The sequence below is a fragment of the Cryptomeria japonica genome, chromosome 2 (genome assembly GCF_030272615.1).
Source record: "Cryptomeria japonica chromosome 2, Sugi_1.0, whole genome shotgun sequence".
Taxonomy (NCBI): Eukaryota; Viridiplantae; Streptophyta; class Pinopsida; order Cupressales; family Cupressaceae; genus Cryptomeria; species Cryptomeria japonica.
The window spans coordinates 83,755,542-83,780,262 of record NC_081406.1 but is presented as its reverse complement, the minus strand read 5'-3'; the positions used below and the strand labels follow the sequence as shown (position 1 = coordinate 83,780,262).

Genomic DNA, 24,721 nt, shown 5'->3' with positions numbered 1-24,721 from the left:
TAATTCATGTGAACAGTCGATATATTTTTGTACCATCCAAAGCAAATTCAATCTTCTGCTTTTCCTTCTCGAATATTATCAACCTTTAATTTTATATTTACAGGTAATTAATTATGTTATAGAAGTGTAAGTTGAGAAACAACTTTCTACATTAATTTCGAGAGGAGTGATGTAAAAAATTGTTGTAACAATTATAGAAATGATATAGAAATTTGTGAGAAAATGTTTGATATTTAATAAGTAAAAAATAAGAATTATCAATTGTTTTCTCTTGTCTTACTCACTTCTTCTTAATGATGGATCATGGAGTTTGATCCGAAATGTCAAGGAAATAAACTCACATAATTGACCAGAAGCTAAGCACAAAACATTAGGAACAGTGAAAATCATATGACTACAAGAAATATCAAAGTTGAGACATTTTAATTCACAACAAAAATGAGAACTCCCAATTGATAAATCAACAAGTAAATTTGATAAGGTGTATTGTAGAACAATATGAAAAACATTAGCATTTGTAGTCTCGGAGAGTATGGCCTCAAAACCAGTCAATTTACATAAAGTTTGTAAGTATAAATTATCTTTGGATTTAAATATGTGAGTTTTTTCTTTGGTGTTTTGGATCTAACTCCATTATCTATCATCAGAAAGCAGAAAGTAAGAGAATAGTTCATGCTAGTATCATAAAGTTTGATCTGAAACGTTGAGGGAAAAAACTCACACAATCAATCTTTAGTGCATTGGATCGAATTCCATTGCCTATCATCAAGAAGAAGAAAGTAAGAGAAGAGATCACGGTAATACCATAAAGTTTGATCCGAAACATTAAAAAAAAGCTCACGCAACCAAATCTAGAAACAGTTCATAGCAAACAAGACAAGAGATTGTGCTAGTATCTTGATCCAAAACATCAAAAAAAACATACACAATCAAATTCAAAAAACAATTCATAAAAAAGTAAGAGAAGAAATCATTTTAGTATCATAAATTCTAATCCCAAACATTCAACAAAACAACTTACACAATCAAATCCAAAAACAACTCATGCTAATATCATAAACTGTAAAAACTTATAACAAATTTCAACTACTTCTGCTAATTAAAAATGTCTTCAACACGAATTAGGATTCAAATTGACACCATGTTGCTTCATGCAAATGTAGACATTCTCCCAATAAAAGTTGCTAAAACTTTATTCCATTCCAAACTTTTTATACGCATACAGTAATTTGTCTCCATGAAAACAACTGAAATCCTTAAACACCTAAACTCACCATCAAAGACCTCATAGCTGCTTTAAAAAAAACAAAAAACTAATACACCATTGACATTCTACAGAAACCCACCTGTGACATTCTCAAAGGACTCATCATTCAAGTTAGGAAAGCCTAAACCGGGCACCGATCGATCATCAAACATACTCACAATACCTGGATATCCAACACCACCATGATTAAACCCATTCTCCTCCCCAAGAAACCCAATTCGACCCTGTTCTTCTCTACCCAACCCACGATCCACATTCGCCATTGAAGCACCACCATGAAACTCCGCAGGCAAAGGCCGAGCAAACTCACTAGTCGGCAGAGACTGAGGAATGAAATAAACGGTGGCGATCTCAGCGGCGGCTGCCTGAGCAACGGCCTGGATTTCCCGGGTGGAGTAATGACATGGGTATGGAATTGCAGGTGGTTGGTCGGCGAAGTTGAGGAAACCGGAGGGCCCGCGCAAGCACAAAGAAGCGGCGTCGTACGCCCTGGCGGCCTGCTCGGGTGTTGTGTACGACCCCAGCCACACCCGAGCCCTGCAATTGGGCATTCTTATTTCAGCCACCCATTTTCCCCAAGCTCTCCTCCTCACTCCTCTATACCGCCTGCCCTCCATCACACCATGACCACCAAGCTCCCTCCTTTGTTCCTCCATCACAAGTTTCAGGAGCTCCTGAAGGTGGCCTTGAGCGTCAAGATGAGCCTAAAGAAAAGGACTTTAATGCTTTTGTAATGGGTGTTATGTGTGTAAACAAGGAGGGGGATTGGCCGTTTGGATTGGTCTCTGCATGCCCGGGTCTATATGTATTTATGGTGGTTGTCCTTGTGGGTCCGGACGACTTCAATAGTGTATATATAGGAGGCGATGTTGCATAGCTTAGGGAAGGGATGCTTCATGCCTTTTTAGTTTATTATTGTTGAGGTGAAAGATTCTTGCGATGGGTGGATTTGGTTTTTCGTGTTTTCATCTCGGATGGGTGGGTTTGGTTTTGTGTGTTTTCATTTAGGATGGGTGGGTTTGGTTTTGTGTGTTTTCATTTAGGATGGGTGGGTTTGGTTTTGTGTGTGTTTTTAGAGTAGTTCGGATGTGGGTTCGATTCTTGATTTGGTTGTGATGTGCATGAAGGTCTATTGATCTTGGGGTTAGCTCATTTCATAGTTTCTTATGTTTCATCTTTTTTTAGTTTAATGTTGTTGAGGTGAAAGATTCTTGGGATGGGTGGGTTTGGTTTGGTTTTGTGTGGGGTGTGTCTTTAGGGTAGTTCGGGGTGTGGGTTCAATTTTTTATTTGGTTGTGATGTGCATGAAGGTTTATTGATCTTGGGGTTATCTCATTTCATAGTTTCTTATGCTTCATCCCTTTTTAGTTTAATATTGTTGAGGTGAAAGATTCTTGGGATGGGTGGGTTTGGTTTGGTTTGGTGTGGATGTGTTTTTAGGGTAGTTCGGGGTGGGGGTTCGATTTTTGATTTGGTTGTGATGTGCATGAAGGTTTATTGATCTTGGGGTTAGCTCATTTCATAGTTTCTTATGCTTCATCCCAATGAAGGTTTATTGATCTTGTGTGGGTGTGTTTTTAGGGTAGTTTGGGATGTGGGTTCGATTTTTTATTTGGTTGTGATGTGCATGAAGGTTTATTGATCTTGGGGTTAGCTCATTTCATAGTTTCTTATGCTTCATCCCTTTTTAGTTTAATATTGTTGAGGTGAAAGATTCTTGGGATGGGTGGGTTTGGTTTTGTGTTTGTTTTTAGGGTAGTTTGGGGTGTGGGTTTGATTCTTGATTTGGTTGTGGTGTGCATGAAGGTCTATTGATCTTTGGGGTTAGCTCATTTCATAGTTTCTTATCTAGATTCATTCTCACTCCTACCCCAAAGTCTTACTCCCCAATCAATACTTATTCCCCGTCTAAGTAGAATGAAATGAGGGACCAGAATGGGGAGATTGAAGTGTCGGGTAGTGATTGGTTGGAATGAGAGGCTTCCTAGAGATTGGTATTGGGTTAGCTCATTTCATGGTTTCTCATCTATTCATTCTCACTCCTACCCCAAAGTCCTAGTCCCCAATCAATATTCATTCCTCATCTAAGTAGAATGAAGGTGGGTTCGATTTTTTATTTGGTTGTGATGTGCATGAAGATCTATTGATCTTGGGGTTAGCTCATTTCATAGTTTCTTATCTATGCATTCTCACTCCTACCCCAAAGTCCTACTCCCCAATCAATATTCATTCCCCGTCTAAGTAGAATGAAATGAGGGACCAGAATGGGGAGATTGAAGTGTCAGTAGTGATTGGTTGGTATTGATCTTGGAGTTAGCTCATTTCATAGTTTCTTATCTATTCATTCTCACTCTTGCCCCAAAGTCTTACTCCCCAATCAATATTCATTCCCCATCTAAGCAGAATGAAATGAATGACCAAAATGGGGGGATTTAAGTGTCAGGTAGTGATTGGCTGGAATGAGAGGCTTCCTGGAGATTGGTATTGGTTTGGAACCTCAACTAGGACTTGGTCCGTCATTCTAGACAATTTAGGTTGTGGGTTCAATTTATGTTTGTCTGCAGTGTATATGAGGTTCTATTGCATATTGTTCAAAAGACAATGGGGGGCTTGCCCTATAGAAAGGTGAGCTTTGGGATGTTGAACTAGACTTTTGATTCCTTTCTTTATGAGAACAATTTAGGGTTAGTTCAACACTCTTTTAGTCTAGCTACCACTTTAGGTAGTTCAAATTGTGGGTTCATTTTTTTATTTGCCTTTGGTGTGCATAAGGTTCTATTGTGCACCATTCAAGAGACTATGGGGGGATTTTCCCTATTGAAAGATAAGCTCCAAATCACTAAACCCAAGTCCTGATTCCTTCTTTTAATGAGAACAGTCAAGGGTTAGTTTAACCCTCATTCGATCTCCATTGTCATTTAGGTAGTCTAGGTTGCGGGTTCAATATTTAATTTGCCTATGGTGTGCATGAGGATCTATTGCACATCGTTCGAGAGGTTATGGGAAGACTCGTCTTGTAAAGAGCTAAGCTCCAGATAATTGAACCAAACTCTTGATTCTTGTTTTCTATGAGAACAAACGGTGGTTAGTTCAATGATCCAAAATTTAGCTCTTGGTTATAGGGTGAGGATGAGCCCTCCCATAATCTCTTGTGCAATGTGCAATGGACTCCACACCACATATTGTGTTTAATTCAAGAATCAAAATCGTGTTTTGGATTACCTAAAGTAACAACCAAGATCAAGTGAGCTGACCTAGAAGACCTATATAGTAGGCGGTGTTGCACCAAACTCCCACTTCCTTTTTTTATGAGAACAATTGAGGATTAGTTTAATGATTCAAAGTTTAGCTTTTGTTTACACGGTGAGGGTGAACCCTCTCATAACCTCTCATACAATGTACAATAGACCTCACACTATAAATCGTGTTTACATTAATCAAACTCGTATTTTCGATTACCTAAAACAACACCCAAGATCGAAATGAGCTTACCGAAAAGACCTATATAATAATTGGTGCTGCATAACTAGAGAAAGGGATGCTTCATCCCTTCCTATATATAATATTCCTGGGTTGAAATTGGTTTGACCAGGAAATTAGATTCAGTCAAAAAATTTCAGCTACTGAATAGTTTTTGCCTATCATATATTCTTCAATCTTTGAAGTACATTCAAGCGAGTAGGGACCATGGGATTGATTGTATAGTCAAGAGAATGAACAAATGGGCAAGTTGGCGATAGTGCCCACTATAAAAAATTTCTGTACATTTGCACACACATCAAGAAGATTCGTCACCACGGTCCAAGTATTCCAATTTAGTATAGGCTTACGTCGTTATCTAATCAAATCGAGCGAAATCAATGTATTATTTATTAATGGAGGAACAAGTTTAAACGTGTAGAGCTCAAAAGATTTATCACTCCATGGATATGCGGGTACAATGAATGGGTGTGAATTGTTGGAGCAGGTTAATTCCCTCTGGTTTATTTTCAACAAGGATATTGTGCACCACACAAAGTGAAGTTTTACTGTATTCAAACTTTCTTGTCCCCTCTTCTGAGTTGACTAGAATTTCTCTTTCCTTCTTGACAGCCATGTTTGAAAGTCACATTTGCTAATTTATTACATTTTTTAGCAGTGGGGTTATACTGTGGAGAAAGATCCTCGACCAACTTTACATCCTGGCTTTATCTTTTATACTCTCTTGCTTGAAATATAGAGAAGAATCCTGTACAAAATGCTTTTTATCTTGTCTTGAAAGTACACCCATTCAAGCTCCATTGTTGTCCATAACATCAATCTGATTCATGCTATTGGGTGCCGAATTCTATAAAATAATCACATTTTTTATTTTTCTAATATAGTAATATTTACTATTCTTCAGAAAGAGAAAAAAAATAATGTAAAAAAAAGTCTATTCAAAATGAAGCGAAGATGTCACTGGGCCTCCGGTTTGTTGGCGATGTTTAATCATTCTGAATGAGTCTGCCAAGGATCAAGTCTTGTTGAGTGCAAGGCGTCAACATCATAAGGGATGAGGTTGGCATCATATCCCAAGTGAATGGATACCCCTCAATCCTTAGCTCTCAGCCAAAGAGTTTTTTGCCGATGGCTTATGCTCTTGTATCAAGTAGCTAAATGATTCAAGGTTTGATAAAAACCCTGCAACAAAAAAACTGAATCAAAGAAAAGTAGAAGTTCAAGATAAGTGAAAATTGTAACATATTATTATTAGTTCTTGTTACTGCTTTTGGTTTAGATTGTGTGTATTTGTTTGCATCAATGTTTTAGATCACACTCTGTGATTCAAGTTTAGATTGTGTGTGTTTGTTTGCGTCAATGTTTTGGATCACACTTTGTGATCCAGGTTTAGATTGTGTGTGTTTGTTTGCATCAATGTTTTAGATCACACTCTATGATCCATCATCAAGATGATAGATAGCTCATGAAGTAGGAAAATACACTGTTGCAGATCTTTGGTGGTTTAAAATGAGGTGGTACCAATGTGAGAAGATTATAGGCAAAGGAAGAAGAAAGTAGGAGAATTAGAATCAAAGTAGGTGGAAGGTGCCACAATTAACAAAAAAGAAATAATAATAGTGCAAAACTACAATTTTTTGTTTCCTACTACTAGGACGTCAACAAGCGATGGACTTTTATTCAAGAGTCACATTGTTATGGCCCCCTTTTTCCATTAAAGTCTAGGATGTTCCTTAAGTGTATTGTTCATTTCCCATGGGCTTTGGAGAAATAAATTAGACAAATGAGTTTGTAACACTTAAACATGTCATATTTTATGAGTGCCTAATTATAGGGCTCTTATGTGTTATGTAATCAAGCTTATTTATTTTAAGTGATGCCAACCAAGGGTTTGTGAGCAAACTTCTTTTGAAGGAAAAATTAAAGAGTTTTAAATTGTATCTTGGAGGGAAATTGGGCACTTAAGTGCTTACTTAAGCTAAGTCAAAGATTAGTGATGACATCCACATTTTATACAATTATTCCCTTAGATGGATCGAACATCCTATTCATTTTTTATTGAAGCTTGGAGGATGAAAACTCCTTGATTTCTACAATTGGATTGTGGACAAAAACCCTTGTCCAACATTGAGCAATTTCATATAGGGATTGCATTTGAGCTCCATCTACTACTAATAGGTAGCTTCTACAATGTTTTTTTTCTCTCATTATTGAGTGGATCCCTTAGCACTTATGGTTTGTAAACCTATGGTGGATCCTTAAGAGCTATTTTCTATTAATTTGTTGCATTTCGTTTGATAATAATAAGGAGTGTGGTCATTACAATAGATCTATTAAAGTCAAATCAATTGGTTGTAAGTTAAAATCACCATTGGATTAATTTAAAGCAGATGGTTTGTGGCTACTACGTTAATTATTCACATTCAATGCAGATTCTTATCCATTTCCATATATTATTTTGAGAATAATAATGTTGTTTAAGATGTATTCTTGTATATTGGATAAATTAATATTATGTTTATTTGCCCATTAAATCGAGTACAAATCTCTTATCTAGGAAATTGCAATGGTATTAGAGCTTTGATCCTACCAACCTGTAGATCAATATTTGAAGAAATTTGGGAACAACATAACCTAAATTGAAGGAGGCACTATTTGATAGAGAAATTAAAGGGTCAAGAAATGTTTGGTTCAATTATCAATATATATGTAGGGTAGAAAGAAATGGCCCAAGCACTCAAATGCATAATGAAAATGTTGGTACAAATCATGCAAGGTAAAAAAACTCATGAAACTCTAAAATCACATATCATAAGGGGAAGTGCATCAAGGGTCGACCAAACTATTTATTCCTTGTCCAAGTCATTCCAACCTAAATTCCTGAAAAGAAGTGTAGATCCATTAGGAAAAGAGGCTAAGTTGATAGAATATTTTTCAACCATTCATGTTGAGTACACAAGTCTTGATCCAAAAGTTAGGGATGCTCTATCATTCACTTCTTTTTGCAACATCAAACTTTGAAATGGTCCTTGAACCCAGAATAAACTAAATTATAATTAGGTCAACAAGGAATTGCAACAACATTTTGGAAAGGTTCCTATACCATTGTTCAATGGGACACAAAAGTATTTATCTCATGCTTGTCCATACAAAAAATTCATACATGTGTTTCTAAATCCAATGCATCGTGAAAAATAAGTCATCAAGTTTGTTTCTTTGTACCTAGAAGGGATAGCCCATTGATGGTGGTATCATTGCATTAAGACACAAGAGCATAGTGTCATCACCATATTCAAGTAATTAGACAAAGATTGATTGAAATATTTGAAAAGGTTGATCTAAAGATCCACCTTTGAGAGTTGACCTAGCTAAAATACTAAGGAACAATGGAGCACTACTTAGGAAAAATTTAGAGGATCATAGCCACACTCCTTGATTTGTCTAAGAGGATAATCATGATTTTGTTTTTAAAAGTACTAGCTGAGTAGTTAGGGGGTTTGGTCAAGGAATTGGAGTCTTTCATTGCTTAGTAATCAAAAGAACCCTCACCTTAGAGTCTTTTTTCCTCTAGAATAAATATTATTCTAATAATTTATAAGAAGTTCCTAAAGTGAGAACCAAGCACACAAAATAATTTGTCATTGGTTAAGAGAAATGAAGACAACCAAAATGAAACAAGGAGAAAGAAACTCTATTTGCATGACAAAGAACCTTTAGAGTAAGGACAAAAATGCCTTGTAAAAGGATAGGTACAGTATATTGAAATCATTTCTAATGAAAAAGTAGAAGGAACTAAGTTTGAGAAAATGAATGAATAATTTGAGGAAGAAAGAGAAGATGAGGTGGAAGAACATTGTGACTATATATCTAGAACTCAAAGGTACGATCCATTCAAGATTCATACATTTGTATTAGGGAAAAGGATCATCATTTCGATTGATAGTGGGGTAACTCATAATTTAATTGATGAATGCCTTGCAATAAAAAGGGGTTTAGTTGCTAAATATTTTTAGGGAATTAATGTGATTATGGCTTATGGTTTCACCATACTATTTGCACAAAGAATTCAAAAACTAAACATGACAATTGGAGATGAACTAATTTGTGAATATTTATATGTGGTTGGATTGGGACATATCGACATGGTGCTCAAAGTACAATGGCTATAATCTCTAGAAAAAATATCATAGAACTACTAGTTGATGGGATTAAAATTCATAAATGAAGGAAAGGAATTAGTTCTCAAGGGAATCAAGAATGGAGCAACTAAAGTTATTAATACCAAAAGAATAGAAAGAGCATTTAGAAGAAGAATGGAAAGCTAATTTAGAAGAGGACAATTTGCTTGGGTAGTCAACTACTTGATCACTCCTATAAATGCATACATAAGTACAAAATAGTCTTATTGTATTGATGTATAAGTTGTATTGGATAAGAATAGAAAGTTTTAATAATAAATTCCCCCCGAATTGTCATTTCATTAAGGGCTCCATCAAATTATTGAGCTTGAAAAGGGTGCAAAACTAGTGATGCTCACTCCCTACTATCACCCTATGACCCATAAGGAAGATATATAGAAGGAAATAAATGAGTTGTAAGATACAAGCCATATTAGGCCAAGTTCTAGTCCATTTTCATCTGTAATAGTACTAGTGAAGAAAAATAACAGTTGCATGAGGATGTATGTTGACTACTAAGTATTAAATCAAAAAAGATTAAGAATAGATATCCTAGGGTTGAAAGAATAATACATGAACTACATAGAGTTGTATGTTTCTCATAGATTGCTTTGTGCTCGAAATTCTATTAAATCATGATGATTAATAAAGATGTTCAAAATACTACTTTTAGTAATCATTATAAAGACTTTGAGTTTCTAGTCATACCTTTCAACTTGGTAGATACCTTGGAAATATTTCAATTGTGCATAAAAATGGTATTCAAAAGGTACTTAAGACAATTTGTCTTAGTTTTCTTTGATGATGTTTTGATATGTAGTAAGACTTGGGAAGAGCACTTGAACCACTTGGATGAAGTCATAGGAATATTGGAGCAACATTCATTCTTTTCCAAATAGGCAAAATGTGAGTTTGGGCTTAAGGAGATTTTGTATTTGGCATATTGCATTCAATTTCATTTTTATTTTCTATTTTTTATTTATTATTTTATTGTTTCTTTTAGATATTGGATTCTATTATTATTTTATTTAAGCATATTATTCTTTTGTTTATATTATTTATTCTTGTTACTTCTTGGTGGCATTGTTCACTTATTGCTTTATTTCTTTTTATTTTAATATTTATTGATTAAATGTTTTCGTTTCATTTATCATTTTTCATAACATTCCCTTTCTCCTTGCTTATTTATTTGTGATTGATTGTGTTCTTCTGTTATTCCATACTTAATTGTACGTTTTCTTTTCTATATTTTTAGCATTTTCTTTTTTGATATTACTATTTTTTATATAATGTTCATTTTTATTGTTTACTTTTTTGCTCTTATTTCTTTCCTCCTAGATTCTCTTGTTTGGTCTTTTTTGGAACCTTACATCATTTTTTAGTCTTTTTTCCTCGTTCCACGTGCTTCTCCCTATCTCTCTTCCCCTTCTTATATTGCCTTAAGTTTAGTCTAAATTTGCAAGTTTTATTTTTACATCTCTTTGCACTCTACATCCTGATGATGGATCACGGAGTGTGATCCGAAACGTTGATGCAAAAAAAGTTGCACAATCAAATCCAAAAGCAACTACTTGATAAACTAATGGATTGTGGAAATCTAATGAAATTAATCATAATATTTATTAAAACAAAGATAATTTGGTGAATTGAAAGATTTTGAAGATGTTGATATCTTAATTTTTTATTTAAAAGATCTTGTACATGCCGACCATGATTTTTTTCTATGTGGGGCCTATGGATGAGGCTAAGAGAGTGTTAAATATAATGATTAAATAGAAAGCATATATTGTTTTAAGGTTGGGCACATTTCTAAAGGAAAGCAATTCATTACAACATTTTTTAAGCTTGATTGATGCACCCATGTGTTTGTTGTGTGGCAAGAGACAAATGGTGTTTCTTGGTGGCATTTCAAAACAATAATTGAAAAGTATTTAAAACTTGAAGTGGTTTGCTTCTAAATGCAATGTAATGGGTTTTGGGGGAGGAATTTATGAAAATTGATCACTGTTGTAGGTTTAATATTGACATTTCATAGATGTTTGTAGCCATTTTTCTTTTACCTTAGTGAAGCAAAGCAAATGGTGAAGAAAATGGAAGAAATGTTGATAAGGATCATGTTCTTGGAGGTTTCAATGGAAGTCATTGTATTTGTAGTGCATGGAATATGATTACCTCCCTTAAATGGAATTTTCTTGGTAAAAAATGGTGTTGTGAATGCCTTTGGTGACCTTTAATCGAAATAGGATTTTTAGAGGAGGAGAGAAGGTGGGGATAGATATTCAAAGGTGGAGAATTCTTAAAGAAATAATATGTAATTTAGAATATGGAAAGTGATGATACAAATAATAAAGATAATGAGAAAAATATTAGAGGTTAAAGGGACGACGCCCTGTCAACACTTCTTATTAATCAAAAACGTTTAATTGTCAACACCCTAGTGTTTTGTTGCTTCTAGCATTAAAAACATTTAAAACATATTCTAAAATATAAAATTATCAATTGTTTTTAATGCATGTATTGAAGAGTGAAAATTGTGTAAATGTTGTGTGATTTTTGGCTTTTAGTGAAGTTAAACTATTTTAAAAAGTTTGTCAGATATTAAGTCTTGTTAACTGCAAAATATTTGCTACTTTAAAGAGATATGGTTGGAATTGCGATCCTAACAATTTTGACAAAGTAGACATCATTGAATCCTAACTTGTCTCTCATGATATTTTAAAAACATAAAATTGAAATTATATTCTAAATAACTTTAACTTAATAAATACCACTTAATTTTTAATTCTTAAACATAAAAAAAAGTAATCATACAAAGATAATAAAGAAAATTATTAAACCTCTGGAAAAGAAAACAGTTGTGCATATCCCATATTTTTATATAGAAAAGACACATGCATGTATGGTTCCTAATGACTAAGTAAAATTACCTCGTTTCATGCCGGTATTTTTTAAGCTTAGTTTATTAAAAAATTAAATCCCCTTTATTTTTGTAGCTTAGTTTATTTAAAAATTAAATCTTGTGCTTCATGCAACATTTAGCTTGAGCTCTCCTGTCATTCGTGGGACTAATTGTATTGTCATTTCCAAATGTAAATATTTTAATTGAATCCTTGTGTACTATAAAGTACATATTCTCTCAAATGATTTAGTAGATTTAACAATAGTTTTCAAAAGAATAAAGTTCAATTATTAAGATAGTATCTATATTAGTGGATTACATTTGGTATGTTTGGTAAAGCCTCTACTTTAAAGCTTAAGACCAATTTCTTACATATTTAGATGTTGGATATGGCATTTTCATCAAAGTCTAAGTGTATTTTTTCTATAGTAAATATCTATATAGTTCATTTGTTTGTGCTAAAACAAATAATAATTCTACTATGGTTGTGTATAATTGTGTAGGGTAAAAATATAGTTTATTTGAAAACTTTAAATAATTAAAATAGTTTGAAATGTTTGTGGGTTTGATTGTATGATTTTTTATTAATGTTTTAGATCACGTTCTACAATTCGTCATTAAAAAGAATAAAGTAGACATCATGAAAAGAGAGTTTTTTTCTCATAATTTTCTCTTCTCATTTTATCTACTTTCTTCTTCCTAATGATGGATAATAGAGTGTGATCCAAAACATTTTTGAAAAAAAAAAATCACTCGACCACATTTAAAAAATATTTCAAACTATTATCATGTGGAAATTTAATGTCTTTAATAACTAAAATAGATTAGTTGAAATAGAAAATAATGTGTGATGAATGAAATTGAAAAAATTGTGGCTTATCTTGAAATTGATGTGATGAGTTTTTTAATTGGTGTGGCCTTGTAATAGAGAGGCACAAACTAAATTCTAAAATTAGATAAATGATGAGAAGATTATGATGATTAATACTTTTAAAAATGAGATATTTTGGGACAACACCATGCTTATTATTTGGTCTAGATGATGTGTTTTATTCCTTATTCATGTAAATTTAAGTAATGAGGAATTTGACATGAAATGACTAATTTTCCATAATATCGTGGGGGTTTAGATCCTATTAATAAAAAATTTCTAGTTGTAACTATAATTGGTACACATAGAATAATTGTAGGATGGGAGTTGATAGGAAACTTAGTAGATAAGATAGGTTTTATATCTCTCCCAACCTACAAGTAATTCAAAATTTCATGGGGAATTATGTGAAAGTTGATTATTCTACTACTCTCTTGGATCAATTTCTTATCATTTGTGTCATGTCAAGAGAGGAACAAATGCAATGAATTCTCAATTGCCCTTCAAGCTTAATAGTTCATGTCTTAAAATCCCTTCTTATGTTGTTACTCTAGTTAAAATTTGGAACTCCATACCCAAACTAAACGAAGAGGAGTCTTATAGGGAATGGTGGCAAGTTTCGATTTCTCAAATTGCTGATTTTTAATAATCTCTTGGTAAAAGATTGGCAAGACAGTGAAAACATAAAGAAAAATCTCTCCAAGGGAAGCTAGAACTTAATAGAAAAGTGTTAAATTTAGAATTTTTGCTAAGCTTGTAAATGATAGCTAGATATGAAATCTAAGAGATAAATTTGTAGTGTTGTTAATTGTAACCCCTTTACAATTTTACACTCTTGTTTGGGCCCTTTCTTTAGTGTGTCCTCTCATAGCTGATTTTTTCTCACTACCAAACTATCGCCATATGCTTATTTAGTGACCAAATCCTACATCCTGAACCTATGCACTCTATATCTACCCTTAGTTTGCCCTTTTCTACGTGGACTATGGTGAATAGAACCATAGTCCTAGTGGACTAGGGCATCTAGCACCATAGTCCCTCCTAAAAGGGCTCAAAATCAAACATGTCAAAGTGTCAGTTCTTTCCATTTGTTATTTGGTCCCAATATTTTAATGACTATTAGAAGTCTTCCTACATTAGGAAATACCTTGTGATCCCTATATAAAGGCATTCTCTCTAATCCATTTCCTTATCATCACTCTCCTAGCATTCCTTTGAGTAAGCATTATTGAGAAAATGTCTTATATTATAGAGCAACAAGTTACAGCAACCTACATGCAAGTGTGTTTTCATGATCGATCTTGTCTTTTCTTATCATATTATTGCATCAACCCTTGAGGGTCTTATTTAAAGATCATTGCATCATCATCATTGTCAAAGTTAAGGTAATATTGTTTCATTTCAATATTTCCTTAAGGTTTTTAGCCTTTGCCCTACTAGGGGTAAGCTCTCTTCTAATCATCATAGTTGTGGTGGTTAATTCCTACTGACTTAGGTAAGCCCCTATACAAAACAACACTTTTCCCCTCACTTCTATGTGCAGGTTACATATCTAACAATTGAGATTTTGATAGTTTCAATGTGCAGACTAAGACCTATAGTTAATTATTTTTAATATGCAAAAAACCTTGGTCTATGTCGATTTGCACATGTGATCGACACTTTTTAGTTGAATTTTGGAGGGAGAAAACTATGGGGGAATGAGTTGTCACTAGTCTAAACATGAAAACAAGGAATCTTTTCTAATTCTACATTCATTGGAGAACAAACAACTAGGTCCAACTTTAGTCCCTTAGGAGAGTTGGTCGTTGGTGGTTAATTGTTCTCTTTTTTATTGATATGATTGGATATGAAATGATGAAAGAACTAGGTAAAGTGCTAGGAATTTGACAAGATTTAACATAAATAGAAAGATACTAAATAAAAAACCAACTCAGAAGAACAAATATCAAAATGAGACAAAGATGAACTTATCAGTAAAATTTGGAGCTGAAAGTGTTGGTCAAGTGTACTAGGTGTCCTAGATCTGAAGGTGTTTACATAAGCTAAAACTTCAGATTCTAGATCAAGATGCCCTATAAATCACTCCCTCCAAAATTTAGCTAAAAATTCTCAAGCATGTGCAAATTGGCATAGACTAAGGTTTTTTGCCTGTTCAAAATCTGGAAGTGTAAGTCTCAATCATCACTATGCAACTCTTGGTTGTCAAATATGTAACCTGCATACAAAAAAGGGAAAGAGTGGTGTGTTGTATAGGGGCTTGCCTAATTCAAACCTTTGGTAGGAATTAACCTCCACCATAGCTATCATGATTAGAAGAGAGCTTACCCCTAGTACGACAAAGGCTAAAAACCTTAAGAAAATGCTAAAATAAAATAATATTACATTAAGCTTGATGACGATGACGATGACGATGACGATGACGATGACGATGACGATGACGATGATGACGATGATGACGATGACGATGACGATGACGATGATGACGATGATGACGATGACGATGACGATGACGATGATGATGACGATGACGATGACGATGACGATGATGATGATGATGACGATGACGATTGTATATGGTGAAAATGGATAACAACAATAACGATATTGAAAGGCTAAATGAATTCAACCACAAAACCCTAGCCTAACAACAACAAAGATCCACCATAACATATGAAGATTACCTAAGACAATGCAAGTCAAATGAAATCACAAAGATTATACCATCACATGTCCAATAGGGTTTGAATCTCCATTCTTCCTATCTCCATTGATCTTGCTTGATATATTTGCTCTCAAATTTTATGTGCACAAGAGCTCAATAAAGAATGGAATGTGGTTGCAAGTAGGATCGTAGTGTAGTCAAGTGCATAAAATTCATTAGCCAGGGTTGATAATGAAGGAAGTATCCTCTTATATAGAAGACATTATATGAAATGGAGGGATAAGATTGAGAGGTGTAAAAGGAGGTCGACTGTGATTAGAGGGTAGGTAGAGGAAATAATAAAATAATGAAAGGGGTAGGTAGTGTAGGAATTAAGAGATGAACGACATGTATCCTGGGTAGAAAAGGTTAATGAATTAATTAAATAAATAAAGATTTATTTAATTAATAAAAGAAGTGGGATCAATTAAATAAATAAGATATTTATTTAATTTAGGAAAAGGATAATTTAAATAAATAAAAGTATTTATTTAAATGAGAAATAAGGCTAGAAGAGGATAAATGAACTAATTAAATAAATAAAGATTTATTTAATTAATAGAAGAATTAGGCTAAAGTAATTAAATAAATAAAATATTTATTTAATTAGACTGGACAATTTTGGGTGTCTACATTTTGCCCCTCTTTGAGACAATGCGGCTTGTCGTGTTGTTTCAAAGAAGATAATATGAACTGATACAGAGTTGCCCCAAGATGGGAATGATATGCCCCCTCGAGAGATTGGATGAAAATGTCTAGAAAGATCACAGACAATCTCTCGATAAGAAAGAAAGGGATAGAATGGACTGACCAAAGTGACAGAGTCACAGGATAAAGAAGACTGACTCGGGAGGCGAGGGCTAGGGCTAGGGTAGTCTATAAGATAGACCACGGGGGGAAATACATCCTCATTGTCATCTACACATCCATGAGAGCAAAGTGCAGAGAGAGAAAAGAGCAGCAGCAGTTAGCAGCGATGGCCTTCGTTCATAGATTCGACCGCGTTCGCCGATTCCAGAGGCCAACAGAGGTAGGAGAGCTGGTAAGTACCGCAAAACCTCTTTGTACTTTGATGCATTTATTATTGTCATTAATGCATGGTAGATAGGGAAATAAATGCGCGTTTATGTCAGGAAAACGCGTTTGTGTCCAAAAATATGAATTTGTGTCTTCTAGGTCAAATCGGCAGTTTTGTGATGAACATATGCTGTCGATTGGATAAGCTGCTGAGAGGATACACTCAAGCAGGTCCTCTAGGGAAGACTAGGATAGATCAAGGCACTTTGTGATGAACAGTGAGTACCAAGATATAGTACTTTGTGATGAACAAGGAGTACTAAAATATGAGCAGCACTTTGTGATGAACAGTGAGTGCAAATGTGAGCAGCACTTTGTGATGAACAGTGAGTGCCAAACACGTAGTACTTTGTGATGAATAGGGAGTACCACTAGGATAGAAGCAACACTTTGTGATGAACAGTGAGTGTCACTAGGATAGATAGCAACACTTTGTGATGAATAGTGAATGCCACGATGACTGACATGATTGATTTGCTTGACTGCAGGAGTATTTGCCTATGTTGGAGTCACGGGAGAGATTCCCATCGACTCAGAGGTTGCGACCTGAGTTGACAGCCGAGGACCGAGCTGCGATCGAGGCTATGGGTCTGAGACATATTTTGTATGTGCCTGAGTTTCGGGCGAACATGGGACTGCTGACTGCACTGGTGGAGAGATGGCACTCCGAGGCTTGTACTTTCCATTTGCCAATGGGTGAGAGGACAGTCACCCTTGAGGATGTATAAGGATCCTGAGGATACCGATCAACGGGGAGCTGATCCCGTATGATCAAGATGGAGACAGGGAGGCCCTAAGATGAGTGTTCTAGGACCCAGGACTGGAGATGAGGGCTGGACATGTGGCTTGGGACACCATGACTGCTACAGGATTGGCGCTGCCAGCAGTGATAGGAGGAGCGATCAGTGGGTTCCTATGTTCGGATAGAGCGACACGGGGGTTGGCTGTGGGCTGGGGAGGAGCATTGGAGACACTGGTGACATAGCACACCAGATATGCCTGGGGCCCGTGTGTGCTAGCACATCTGTATTATGAGTTGCATCAGTTCGTGTACCACAGGTCAGTGGGATTGGGTTGCGGGGTGACATTGTTACAGGTGTGGGCCTATGAGCATCTGCCAGTGACGAGACCGATACATTTCAGAGGCAGAGGTCACGGATGCATTTTTGTACATGTATACGACATGATCACGTTGCAGCCATAGATTGGCAGGCTAGAGCACTAGCGAGGGGTGATTGATGACATCGACATGGTCATATGGAGGCCATATCTGGGATATGAGCAGTGGGAGGATGATGTTGTAGATCTTCCCTACACCTTCCAGAGCACGTACCTGATTGGGCGGATGCCCTATGCGCTGGAGAGGCAGTTAGTAGACAGGGTGGGCAGGCAGTTCGGTAGGATTCAGCGGATGTCACGGGGTTCAGGCATGTATGCACGGACTGTCAGAGATCAGGTGCAGTTTGGGCCATTGCTATCATATGATTAGGCTATTACGCAGCTAGCAGAGATGATGCCCCTACCCTAGGACATGTGGCCAGAGATCGAGGATGCCGGCATGAATGCCAAGTACATAGCTTACTGGGCGGAGCATCCATTCCCATACCTGACGGATCCAAGGGAGCTACTAGATGGAGATGGTGGTGGGGATGGGGATGATGATGGAGATGATGGGGGCAGAGGCCGACGGAGGAGGAGGGGGGCAGTTGGAGAGAGGAGAGTGGCACTGCAGAGGGAGGGTGGAGAGGGCAGGCAGGCTTAGGTGGTGAGGGGTTGCGGTGGATTACCACTACAGGTGCCAGCAGCATAGGGTCCCAGATAGGTACATGTATAGGGACAGGTACAGGGACAAATACAGGGGCAGGTACTAGTACAGGCACAGGCACAGGGGCAGGCACCCATATAGGGGGAGCCACAGGGGGCTGAGGTCGAGGAGGATGAGCTGACGGAGCTGAGGGAGATCTGCTAGGGATAGGCAGATGAGATCCAGGAGTTGGGGAGAGAGAGGGATAGGCTCAGGAGGTGGCTCAGAGATACTGAGTGGGAGCGGGATCAGGCCATTCGGCGCTATACAGAGGCTGAGACAGCACTGAGGGCTGGGAGGCAGGCAACAGAGGACACAGGGGCCGGATATGCCTACGTCCTGTGGGTAGGGGAGGAGATTACCTACTGGTGAGATCTTTATTATGGTGCAGTGCCAGCGGATCAGGGGGTGAGGAGCTTCCATAGACCATCACGAACAACGACAGCTACGGGAGGGAGCCAAAGGAGACATGCATCTAGTGGTGGGGTTATGGGTCCTCCACCACCACCAGATAGAGGGGACAGGAGGGATGATCCTGGGCTGGGTTCTTCAGGGGCTCAGATTCCATCGAGGCCAAGAAGCTCCGAGGGAGGGAGTTCATCATAGCCGTAGAGAGCTCCCTATGTATCAGTATTGTACCATTTTTGTATGATGATGTAGACACTTGCGGGTGTTTGTAGCCATATGATTTTGACATCATTGTATCATGACACTTTATATATATATATGAGATGATTCATCTTTGCAGCAGCTATATGCATGTGTACCTATGTGATGAGATGTTCTTATGTGATGCTTATGATATGGCTGCAAATATGTATATGATGCAATGCAATATTTTTTGTTCTTTTATGTTTTATATGTGTATGCATGATGCAAATGTGAATGTATGTAATGCAAATGTAAAATGTGCTAATAGGTGTTGTGTGCAGGATGTGATGTAGTTGTGATATCTATATGTATGTATGAAATGCTTAATATGTGGTAATGTAGGTGAAACTACATGAAATGCAAATGTTTTTGGTGTGTCATTATACTCAGTCATGTGATAGTAGGCTACGCGAACTCAAGAAGGACGATGGAAGTCAATCAAGAAAGGGGGATGGAAGATAGAAGATATGAAAGTGAAAGAGCTTCTTGTGCATTATCATCATTGAGCTTTATTATGGCAAGTAGGTTATGACAATCGAGGCATATGTTTGACCCAGAAAGTCATTGTACTTGTTTGCATGGAGATAAGACAGTCACAAACAAGGAATGCCCCAGTTCATACTAGACTCTCAATGTCCTCATATCCTTGGACAAGTCATAGCATTACTAAAAGACAATCCATAGACAGCAAAAGAAAAATAGGTGACGATACCCCATCCTCGCCTTTCTAGTCAAAGACATCCTAGAGATAAAATCTCTAGTCAGAGACATCCTAGAAAAGCTAAAAGACATGTCACCAAAAAGATAAAATCAAAAGAAAACCAAGACTCGACACCAACATCCACCGTAGCCTTCAAGTTTAGTGTCTCTTGTCACTCGTATAAGTCTTATTTGATTGTGGTCACAATGTTTACTTTCACAAAAATGATAGATAGCACCGAACCACATGTTGTCTGAGTCTGTTGAAAGATTTGATTTGTTGAAGCCCATTGTTGCTACTGTGTCTCATCTGAAACTGACTGAATCCATGAAACTGATACTGTATTGCGAAGAAGACAAAACTGTATTGCGGATTGGCGATGTAGATGCTACTTTATTGTGGATTGTGCGCGGATAGACTGAAGAAAGCTGTAAGAAACTGTACTCCTTGAAATATGTGATGTTCTCAGTTCCACACCCATCACTAGACGTAGGATTTGCCTTAGCCACAGATAGGGTCTGATTTATTATGGATGGCTAACCAATCTTGGGTAGATCAATAACAAGCCATGATGGGAATGGGTAAGTTTATTATGAATGAATTGGTCGTGAGTGTGTGCAAAGTGAAGTGATGAAAGAGAATCCTGAAGGAGGGAGGAGCAATGTCTCTACACATGGCGTTGGTAACCCAATTTTCACTAGGGTACTTGCCCAGGGTGCCACCGAAGTGGTTTTCACCATTGGATGAAATTATTTGTCTACTTTTTTCAATTTTTCAATGTTTTTTGTGTCACAAGGCGCCTGTTTGCCAGGTTTTCACCAAGTAACGATTTTTTTTTTTAATGATTTTTTTTGTATTTTTGAAATTTTTGAATTTTTTTGTATTTTTTGAATTAGGATATTCCAAAGAGCTATGTGTAAAACCTGTGAAGGTGCATGTTGTTGATAGGATCCTCCAAAGGTTCACCTTTTGTAGTTGAGAGTTGATATGCACCAGATCCATATGCTGTTGTAATGATGTAAGGACCAAGCCAATTTGGTTCAAACTTGCCCCTCTTCTCTCTGTCTTGCTGATTTTTGGGGTTTTCTCTGAGAACCAAATCACCTACCTCAAATGTGCGAGGCTTGACCTTGTGATTGTAGCTGCGACTCATTCATTGTCGATAAGCCTTGAGATGATTAAAAGCAGTTTGTCTTCATTCATCCAGTAGTTCCAGTTCTTGTAAGCGAGAGACCCTATAGTCTTCATCACTGGTGATGTTTTGCAAAGAGACCCATAAAGAGGGTAGCTCGACCTCAATAGGCAAGATGGCTTCAGTGCCATAGACAAGTGAATAGGGTGTAGCTCCTGTAGGTGTGCGGACACTTGTGCGGTAGGCCCAAAGTGCAGGATTAAATTGGATATGCCAATTACGGCCAACATCGTCGACTGTCTTCTTTAGGATTTTAAGGATTGTTTTATTAGATGCCTCAGCTTGGCCATTACCTTGGGGGTTATATGGTGTGGAGAAACGATGGGAAATATGGAAGCGGTCACAGAGTTCACGAACATCCTAATTTTTGAAGGGATGCCCGTCATCAGTGATAATGGAAATAGGAATACCATATCGGCAGATGATATAGTTGAGGATGAACGTAGCAATCTATTTTCCAGTGACCTGTGTGAGAGGTACAGCTTCAATCCATTTTGTGAAATACTTTGTGGCAGTGATAATGAATTTATGACCATTGGAAGAAGGAGGGTGAATCTTGCCTATGAGGTCGAGTCCCCACTGACAAAAGGGCCAAGGAGACGCAATTGGTTGAAGTTCTTGTGCTGGCGCATGTATGAGGTCTCCATGAATTTGACATTGCTTACATTTCTTAATGAACTGATATGAGTCTTTTTCCATATTGGGCCAGTAATATCCAGTCCTGATGAGTTTCTTGGCCAAGGTAGGACCACTAGCATGTGGACCACATATCCCTTCATGTACTTCACGTAACGCAATCTGAGCTTCGTCACTTTCTAAACATCTAAGAAGAGTGTCATCTAGACCTCGTCGGTATAGGATATCAGCTAAAATGACATATTGAGAGGATTGGCAAATGAAAGTGCGACGTTGGTTATTTGATAGATTAGGAGGTAGGGTATTGTCATGAAGGTATGTGAAAATGGAACCATATAACTGGGACTCGAGACCGACAACACATATCATCTCAGTAGACATGATCTCATATGAAGGAACCAAAAGGTTATCCACCAAGAACTCATAGCGGGTCTCATTTGGAGGTAGATAGATCAGTGAAGCAATTGTAGCCATGGCATCTGCAGCTCGATTCTACTCTCTTGGTATCTGCTCAAAATCTATCTTTGTGAAGTGTTGTTTCAGGTCATCCACCATTTGTTTGTAAGGCATTAATTTTTCATCTTTTGTTTGGTAATTATCAGTTGCCGGATTACAAGTTGAGAGTCCCCAAAAACACGAAGTTCCTGGATCTTCCACTGAACTGCAATCCATAATCCAGTTGTTAATGCCTCATATTCCGCTATATTGTTAGTGCAAGGAAATGATAAGCAGTATGATTTTGGTATAGAATCCCCTTGAGGAGTTATAAAGAGGATGTCGACTCCTGCCCCAAGTTGTGTGTGTGAGCCATCGAAGTACAGTTGCCATGGCTTTGCATGTGACATTGTTAAAATGGATTCATCTGGAAATTCTGAACTTAGAGGAACATCATCTATCATGGGGGCATCTGCTAATTGATTTGCGATGGCTTGTCCTTTTATTGCTTTTCTGTCCACATACTCGATGTCGAATTCACTCAAGATCATTCCCCATTTGGCTAGTCGCCCAGTAAGTGTTGCTTTATTGAGAAGGTATTTCAATGGATCGATTCTTGCAACCAGCTTAGTCTTATGAGTGAGCATGTAATGTCGTAATTTATGTGAAGCAAAGACCATGGTGAGACATGCATGCTCAATTGGTGTGTAGTTTAGCTCATATCCCACCAATATGCGATTGATATAGTATATTGCTTTTTCTTTGCCCTCAACAATTTGTTGTGCTAAGAGTGCCCCCACTGCTGCTGGAGTAGCTGATATGTATAGTAATAGAGGTTGATCTGGAACTGGTGGCATCAGAACTGGCGGATTTGGAAGATAATCTTTGAGTGTCTAGAAAGCCTGTTGACAATTATCATCCCATTTGAATTTGATGTTTTTATGTAGCAAGTGCTGAAAAGGATTACACTTATCTGCAAGTTGTGCTATGAATCTTCGTATGGACAGGAGTCTGCCTTGTAAAGATCAAAGTTGACTGATATTTCTTGGTGGTTGCATCTCCAAGATGGCTTTGACTTTTGTTGGATCAGCTTTGATTCCTCTTTTGGATACAATGAATCCTAGGAGCTTCCCGGAGGTTACTCCAAAGACACATTTCTTGGGGTTTAATCTTACTTTGTATTTTTCCAACCGATCAAAGATGACTGAAAGTATGTCCAAATGTGTATTTCTATCTATTGATTTTCTCAAGAGGTCGTCGACATAATCTTCCATGGTTACATGCATGAGATCATGAAAGATAGTAGTCATGGCTCTTTGATATGTAGCACCTGCATTTTTTAGCCCGAAGGGCATGACATTCCAGCAGAAAGTTCCCCACGGACAAGTGAATGATGTTTTGTGTTGATCCTCGGGTGCGATCTTTATTTGATTATAACCAAAGAATCCATCCATCAATGATAACATTTCATGATCTGCTGTGAGATCAACAATCAAGTCAATATTTGGTAGTGGGAAGTCATCCTTTGGACAAGCTTTGTTGATGTCTCTGAAATCTGTACAGATTCTGATGCTACGATCTGGTTTACTGACAGGCACTAAGTTGGAGATCCATTCAGGATAATCAATTGGGCGTATGAATCCGACATCCAATAATTTCTCAAGTTTTGCTTTGACTAGTAATGCCACTTGTGGATGCATCTTTCTTAATTTCTGTTTCACTGGTTTTGCCCCCGGTTTAACTGTCAAATGATGCATTACCAAATCCAGATCTAATCCAGGCATATCAGCGTATGACCAGGCAAAGTTGATTTGTCGTTCTTTGAAGAAACTTATGAATTTTGACCTTTCTGACTCTGTCAATGATTGAGCCAGGAATATGTTGTGTGGAACCTCTTCTGTACCAATGTTTGTTCTGATAGTCTCCTCTACCAACATGGATGACTTTTCCTCATATGATGTTGGGAGAATGTCGAGCCTTCCATCTTTGGGTGCCTCAGAGAGGTTTTCGCCCTCAAATACGTCCTTTCTTTTTACTTTTTTGGGGTCAGACAGTGCCACAATGTGGTTTTCGCCATAAGACCCTTGATTTGTTCTTATTTTCACATTTTTGTGATTGGAAGGTCCGACACCCTCACCAAAATATGCCATGCTATTGAGTTCTATGGTGTATCCTACTTTGTGGTCCCCAGGGGGAAGATCATCTCGTATGCCCAGATAGTCAATAAAAGCTTCATCATTTTGGAATGTGTCAAACTGTGCAGGTCCTTCATGATCCTAGTCAATGAGTTGGTGGTGAACAAGGGGAAGGCCTTTAATGTCTTCGAAGTTAGCGGGGTTAAGAGTGAAGATGCAGTTATATTCGGGTATGTCAAGGTAATTATCGAGGTCATCGATGGCACTCTCCTCATCAGTCTCGATTGTGAACAAATCCAAATTATCATCACTAGTAGCGCATTCTAGGACAGGGGTTCTCATCCTATGTGATTTCAACCTAGGACCTTGAGACAAGGACTGTGTGGAATCCTCATGGGTTGTTTCTTGACCAAATTTGAATCTTTTATAAAATTCCTCTTCTTCTGTGGGTTCATCTAGTTCTCTGAATATCTCGGTGAGCTCGTAGTCACTGGAAGACTTGTCTGAACCCCATTCCCATTCGTTGGAGTCTGTGGAATAGTGATCCTCATGTTGAATTCTGGCAGCTTTGATTTGTAAGGCTTCTTCTATCGTTGAGTGTGGACCTTGGAAGTCAAGAAACCAGGTCCTTTCGAGCGTTCCTTTTTGAAAGTCAATTCAGGTTGTAAAGGTTCAATGATGCCTTCCTTTCA

At 37.3% G+C, this 24,721-nt stretch overlaps 1 protein-coding gene across 1 annotated transcript; it reads right to left on the bottom strand.

Moving 5' to 3' along the window:
- Window positions 1-1,160: 1,160 nt before the first annotated feature.
- On the bottom strand, window positions 1,161-2,059 carry LOC131078798 (ethylene-responsive transcription factor ERF015). Its single transcript, XM_058016559.2, has one exon. It carries the CDS (start codon window positions 1,921-1,923, stop codon window positions 1,333-1,335), a length of 591 nt encoding a protein of 196 aa, XP_057872542.2. The 5' UTR covers window positions 1,924-2,059; the 3' UTR covers window positions 1,161-1,332.
- Window positions 2,060-24,721: the final 22,662 nt, after the last annotated feature.